A 6,853-nucleotide genomic window follows, 5' to 3' on the forward strand; every position below is an offset into this window, starting at 1 on the left:
AGGAGCTGCAAATGCATATCTGGCCATAGGGGCATCTTGAGCTCACCGGCATGGCTCAGGGTTCTGTGTGATCCACAGTGCTTCTGGATTCAGACATCCAGAGACCCCAAAATTCAGGTCTGCTCCTGCCAACAGCTATATTCCAAGCCAGGTTTGAAAAGATGGTTTATCTGTCCCTGAGTTATGGTCAGGTCATGGCTGAGGAAGGGTGATGAGGTGCCCACAGGTAGGTGGGGGCCTGGCATTTCCCCTTCTCAGGACACCAGCTTCACCAAGTCCCTCACTTACCACCAGGGATGCTGCCGGCAGAGCCGGGCAGGGTCTGGCCATGCAGAGCCGCCGCTGAGTCTCCAGCCTGCAGTAGCGGTTCTGGTTAGAGACGCGGGTAGAAAAGCCCACGCCGCAGGTGGCCGAGCAGGCGCTCCACTCTGTGCCCCACTCCTGGCAGGGGTACGGCAGCAGCGGGGACACTGCCCGGGGGGCTGCATTCAAAGAGATGAGGGGAAAAAGGGTGGTTGGAGCCAAGCACTGTGCACTGTGCCCTGCGGGTGCTGCAGGCATAGCCCTGCGTGGCAGGGAAACTTGCAGAGAGGTGTCTCCTGTTGCTGTTCACAGTCTGAGGTGAAGGGACCATCCCCAGAGACCTGTGTGGGCATCCTCTCACTGGCATGTCCTTACCTGCCCCAGCATCCTGGAGGAGATGGTGCTGGTCCCGGGTTTCGCAGATCCACTCAGGGCAGCACTTCCCTGGCACCTCCACGCGCCGCGGGTAGGGGCAGTCTGGGGTGGGCAGCCGGATGTCCTCCTGGCACAGTGGGATGCAGGTGAAGCCCCCGTCCAGGCAGCGGCACTGGAGCTTGCAGCTGGGCTGGAAAAACTCCCCATCCCGATAGACCCGGCCATTCACCTCGCAGCCCTCCTCGGTGTCTTCGACTGCAAGTGACACCCAGGGAGCCCATTAGGGACAAAGAGGTGTGGATGGCAGAGGGGACTGCTGGGGAGAACATAGAGATTGAACTAGGGGGGTCACAGAAGTGACTGAGAGGAACATGGGGCAGAGATGAGTTTGCATCAGCATCTGCATCGCTCAGCCTCCTCCCCTTCTCTACCTCCTCTCCTCATCTCACTATTAGATGAGAAACCCACTGTCCTTTGGCTCTGAACTTGCCTTTCAGGGCTTTCAGGCTAGGAAACGTTTCCCCGAGATTTCTCTGCAGGCCCCCCAGGCTCCATCCCCCGCAGGATGACTGCAGCATCCCTGGGACCCCCGTGTCCATCCCCGCTCAAACACCCCTGTTTGCTGTCAGCAAACAGCACAAGAGCTGGAGCTGCAGCACAGCCCTGCGGCCAAGCTGCGTGCTCGTCCTCGCTAAAGCAGCCTTCCTAGCTTTAACTGCTCCCCTGAAAGCTGCGAGATGTCTGGAGCTGGCTCGGGCCACGGCTGGAGCCGGGGGCGCCGGGATCCCTGTGGGGAGCGGGCACCCCTGTGCTCACAGTTGCAGGTGGCTCCTCTCCCCATGGATGCTGTGCTGTAGTCACACACGAGGCCCTGGCTCTGGTCACAGACGTGGAGGAAGTCGCAGGGCTCTCCCAGGCGCCGGGCACAGATCTTGCAGCAGCCGCAGCCATCCAGGACCAGGGGGGACCCGCGGGGGCAGCGGGGGGGCACCCAGGGGCAGTAGCATGGTCTCCGGCACAGCTGGGCACACACCTGCAGAGGCAAAGCCATCGCTGGTTCCATGCAGGTTGGGTTTGGCTGTTTCACTGGCACAGATACATAACCTTCTCTTACTCGTGGGGGCAGATTTTTGGTGGAGGGAGGCTCTGCATATCCATGGGAATACAGTAAAGCAGCCTGGAAAGCTACTGTTCCCTTAGGGCACAATGTACCCTAATGGAAAACCAGGGAGAATCAGGAATGCTCAGCTCTCTGCAGGGTGGGGACTGAAAGGCACCACTACTCTGAATATAGAGGAAGAGGATGGAGCTACAAAGTGAGCATCACATGTAATGGTGGTTATTTAACATATTTAACTGGGCTGGCAGCCCTAAGAAGCCCAGCAGGACGGAGGTGGTGATGGAAAGCAGCCTGGCTCCGGGGCAGCAGGTTGTACCCAGCTGGAGATGTGACTTTCCAGGGGCCAAACGCACATGGTAAGGGCACAGCCCCTCACTCTGGACAGTCCCCACAGCCCTCATTCATGCCAAGAAATGGGGCACTGCATTGGCAGTGGGGGGATTGCCGCCAAGCAAACCTCGCTGCTTCCCTCCTGGTCCAGCTGCTTCCTCTGTCTGTCCCTGGCTGCAGCATGCTCTGCCTGGCCTGGCCTGCTGGGAAACGAGCCCTGCGATAGGCACAGGACTGGGAATTACATTTCCCCTCCTAGCTAGACCGAGTAATCAATTTGGCATGGATGTGCACGGCAGCCGTTCGCCTGCTCAGTGACTGTTTGCCAGGGATGTGCCTGCAGGAGTTCCCCTGAGCAGGTAGGTGTTTATATCCACGGCTTGTTCTGCCTGCACAATTACCCTGGCACCAACAGCTTTTGCAGGCAGCGCTTACACTCCTGTCATGTCATATATGACAGAGCTGTTGCATATAGAGCCTGAAGCCAAGTGAGTTGGCTCTGCCGCTTGGGAGCGGGTTCTTTGCCAGCACTGGCCTGGCAGCACATGCGAGCTGCATGCGGCAGCTCTGATCCACCCTCCAGCAGCCCTGCTGCTCCACTGCATGGCCAGCACGTGCTCAGCCAACATGCAAACAAAGCATTCATCCCATGCTGGGCCATGTCCTGGTGTGTCCGCTGAGATTGCCAAGAGATTGATGGGTTCACATCTGGACCATGTGGTTTTAGATACCATTTTTCTTTCTCTTTTAGTTTCTCCCAGTAGCATCAGGTCTGACATAAACAGCTGGAGAAGGCAGGTACTGGTGTGCTCTCTGTTCCCCATTTGAAGCAGTTCAGATGGCTTTGTATGGGGCTTTACAAATGTCAATGCTAGCCGCTGGGGGTAAAATATACCCAGAATGGGATGGGCAACCCGGGTTCTTGTTCTAGTTCTCTCAATGGGCAGCATTATTAGTGTGGCAGAAACCAGAGAGCGACTTGCGGCTTGAAGCACTGGCTGTGGAAGCCAGGTTTGGGCTGCAGAATGAGGGCCTTTGGTGATTCTCCAGGCACTCATGAGTGCCTGGGGCAGGACTCATTTCTCCCTCACAGCTTACCCAGGCAGCCAAGGGCATTTTTCATCTTTCAGGAGGCTGCTATTACAAATCAATGTTTTAGAAAGCTTAGCCAAGCCATTAATCCATTTCCCCTTGCTCCTTGTAATTAACTTGTCTTTAGATGACAATGTGGTTCCTATCAGAGATCTTAAATGTCTGGGAAAGGAGTCAAAACAGGCACGATGCTGCCACAATGTCCCTGCTTGCAGAAGGTCTGCCTTGGGATTCAAGCAGCAATTAGAACTTGGAGCTGAGATACCCCACACTTTTCAACATCCCTGTTCTCAGCACATGCAACTATTTTCACATAGAATCCAAGAGAAAAGAGAAATCACTACAATACTTCAAATCCTGTCAGAGGCATTGGCTTTGCATGATCATCCCGGGCAGGGGGAGAGCTGTGTAATGCCGAGACCGGTGCTCAGGGCTTGGCCTCCTGCCCTGGGAGACGAAGGAGTCTGCAGGAGCCGAGCTGGGGCTCGCTCGCAGGGACACATACCACAGCCCCGAGAGCTGCAGGGCCAGGCGAGCAAACAGAGCGCATTGCTGTCATTCCTGTGTGCTCCCTGGACTTGCCCAACAGATTGGCCCATGAACGTTAAGACCCTGCTGCTTCATTGCAGATGTCTCTCCTAAGCATAGCCCTGTCCCTGTGGGACTGCGTAAGTACAGCCAGCCTGCCTGCCAGCGTTAGCCACCAGGCTCCTTGGAACACCCCAGTCCTCCCTGCATCTCACTTCACAAGAACCGGGTGCTTCCCCGACTAAGGCTAAAGCAGCCCCAGGGCCCCGGCTCCCTTACCTTGGAGAGGATGCAGAGGAGGGAGAGGAAGAGGAGCTGCTTCTCCAGCTGGAGCCTCATGCTGCTCTCCCCTCTGCCACTGCAGCACATCACCCCCCAGGCAGTTTGGAGGCAGCGGCGTGTTCGCAGGTTTTAAAGCCCTGAGTAGGTCCTGCTGGTGTTTATACTCTCCCTGCTCTGATGTCACTCACAGGCTCCAATATAAACATGAGTAGGTTTGGACAAGCCTCAAGATTCTCTTTTTTTTTTTTGCTTTCTTTTTTTTCTTTCCAGCCCACATTCCAGCTGCCATTTCCACTCCCCTCAAGGTGAGAACGTGCTGTCCACCGAGACGGGAAGGGAAGGGATGGGATGGGATGGGATGGGACACTCTCCCCAGGGAACACAGCACAAGGCTGGGGGGTGAACCAGGTCCTTGCTGCTCACTGCAACCAGGAGGGAAGGTCCGTGCCTCTTCCTTTCTGCTTGAGCAGGGTCTGCCCAGGGCAAGCTGGGGTCTTCCTCCTGGGCTTGAAGAGTTTGGCAGGGCTGACCCATTGGACATTGCCACGACCAAGCAGGAACAGGGCACCCACTGCTGTATTTTATGCTAAGACCAGTGCATGGCAGGATGTGGGAGAGGGGTGAGCTGGCCCTGAAGTCAAGGGCAGGATCCTTTCCCTGGACAGTGTATAATCAGCTCAGGCTGCAGCAGTTTTCCAGGCAAGCTCTCCATACAGTAAAGGTGTGCTTCCCTCTCCATTTGCCTGGCACAGCATCCCTGTCCTGCGTGGGGCTGGGCCTGCCCAAGGAGGCCACGGGGCAGGAGGGGGCTGGATGCACATTGTGTTTCATTGCTCTGAGTACGTGATGCACAGAGGCTGCAGTCTGGCCCTGGTGACTTCAACTGTTGTAACCCCAAATTCAGCTCCTGAAAATTACAGCTGTCTTAAGCAACATGAGAATTTAAAATCCAAGCTTGAGGAAGAGAAGTGGGTGCTCAGCAGTTGCCTCCCAATGCTGTACCACTTGTCAGCCTGCCCTGTGTGAGCTTTCTTGGCCACTGTGCCTGGGGGATGCAAGACTGGCTCTTAGGCAAGAGAAAACTAAGTATCTCAAGACCTTCAGGAAACTGAGCCCCTTCTCTACATTTTCATCCCCCAGATCTTATCACAAGATGTGAGAAAGGGAATTTGTGAGTCCAGAGCTCAAAGGAAAGGCCTGAGCTCACACAGGGGTGCAGGATGCTCTGCAGCTCTCCCGGCTCCTTGCCTGACCTCAGCTCTGACACTTGCTATACCCTGGAAGCCAGGGCGTGGAGCAGGGCGGGCAGAGCTCAGCAGGGACGAGCACGCAGCCAGAGCTCTCCTCTTACCACCCGCATTCTCCGCTTTGGTTTTGCTTCATTAGCTGCAATCAGCCTGTTAAGGAGGTCACGGCAGCTTGCAGAAATACCAGGCCACCTTCCAAAGGCTTCCCAGCGCTGCTCCTCGTGTTGGAGGCCCAGCTCCCTGCATCACTTAAGCCATGCCTGCAGGTCCAGGGATCTGCACTGGCATCCCTGTGTGCTACAGGGGAGGTGTGAGGACTGCACGTTGCTCTGTCCTTGCTACCAGGGGGGTTCAGGCTCTACCAACAAGCCAGAAGGTTCCATACTGAAAGCTGGAGCCATATCCTGTGGTGCTGCTTTTTCCTGCACTCCAGGAGCTGGTGCCCTCCCTCTGGCCACCACATTTGAGATGCTGCAGCTCAGCCAGATGTGCCGGAGGTGGCTGTGGTGCCTCTATGAGCCAAAGCACTGATCCAGCCTTGCCACAGGGGGATGGGGAGCTCAATTAATTATTCCAGGCTTGTGTTTGTTAGGGACTCCTGATGAATGGGCATGACTTCATTCCCCAGTTAGAAATCAGGTGACTGGTGCTGGTAAGGGAAATAAAAACCTCTCATTGCCTGCAGTGAGCATCTCTGGAAGCAGCCAACAGCATCGTGTGTGAGGCTTTGGGGCACCCCCAAAGGGGCTGTGGCTCAGGGGAGCCCACTGGCCATTGACCCCCTGCCTGCCCTTTCTGGGGTACAGGTTTGGCTCTTTGGGGTAGAGACCCCTTCTTTACTCTTTCTCTCAGCTTGGGATAAGAGGGGACGTTACTTTCCCATCACCACCACCTGATGTCACTGAGATTTCACTGCTGTAAGATGACGTCACTGTGATGGGATGACATCATTGTGATGGGATGACATCACTGTGATGGGATGACATCACCAGGAAGCCAGCAAAGCTCAGGCAGCTGCAGCACTGAGTCAAGCAGCCAGACAGGGGCCAAACCCACCGCTGCATACCTATCCAGCTCCCATACTTCAGCTGCCACTGGCAGTCCCCATCGGTACCTCGCTGGATTTTGGGGATGCCCAGAGGACCTGGCTGGGGGGATACCCAGAAAGTCTACCGTGACTGCCTTCCCAAGGGGGCTTTTCTGTGGGTGATACAGGCTTGAGCTTCCCTTTTCCTGGCTCTCCAGGGGTCAGATGCCCATCCAGGTCTCTGTGTCAGGGCTGCAGACTGGGCCTGGCAGAGCAATACAGCCCTTGCACAGGTTTTGGTTTGCAAACCTGCATGAGAGCAGCATGTTAGCAGTTCATTTTACAGATAGTCAGTTATAACCCTTCTCCTCTGGAGCATGTAGCCCATATATGTTCTGTACCATACGTGTGATTTCATAGCTAGTAATTAAGTCCATATGTTGTGCTCCACAGTTTCCATGGTATTATCCTCAGGTTTTTTTGGGAGTTGTAATATTTGGTTTTTTGTGGTCAGTTGTGCAAGAAAATAGTTGATACAGGAATCTGAAT

The 6,853-nt window shown here is 55.5% G+C and overlaps 1 protein-coding gene across 1 annotated transcript; it reads right to left on the reverse strand.

Annotated features, from left to right (window-relative positions):
- Positions 1 to 288: 288 nt before the first annotated feature.
- WISP2 (WNT1 inducible signaling pathway protein 2) lies at positions 289 to 4,087 on the reverse strand (the record flags this gene model as incomplete). Its single annotated transcript, XM_010014031.1, has 4 exons — positions 4,028 to 4,087; positions 1,495 to 1,711; positions 615 to 933; positions 289 to 451 (listed from the first exon to the last, which is right to left on the reverse strand). Coding segments are annotated over exons 1-4 (759 nt in total), but the record flags the coding sequence as incomplete, so codon positions are not given.
- Positions 4,088 to 6,853: the final 2,766 nt, after the last annotated feature.

This window comes from Nestor notabilis, unplaced genomic scaffold (assembly GCF_000696875.1).
Source record: "Nestor notabilis isolate BGI_N333 unplaced genomic scaffold, ASM69687v1 scaffold29614, whole genome shotgun sequence".
NCBI classification, from domain to species: domain Eukaryota; kingdom Metazoa; phylum Chordata; class Aves; order Psittaciformes; family Psittacidae; genus Nestor; species Nestor notabilis.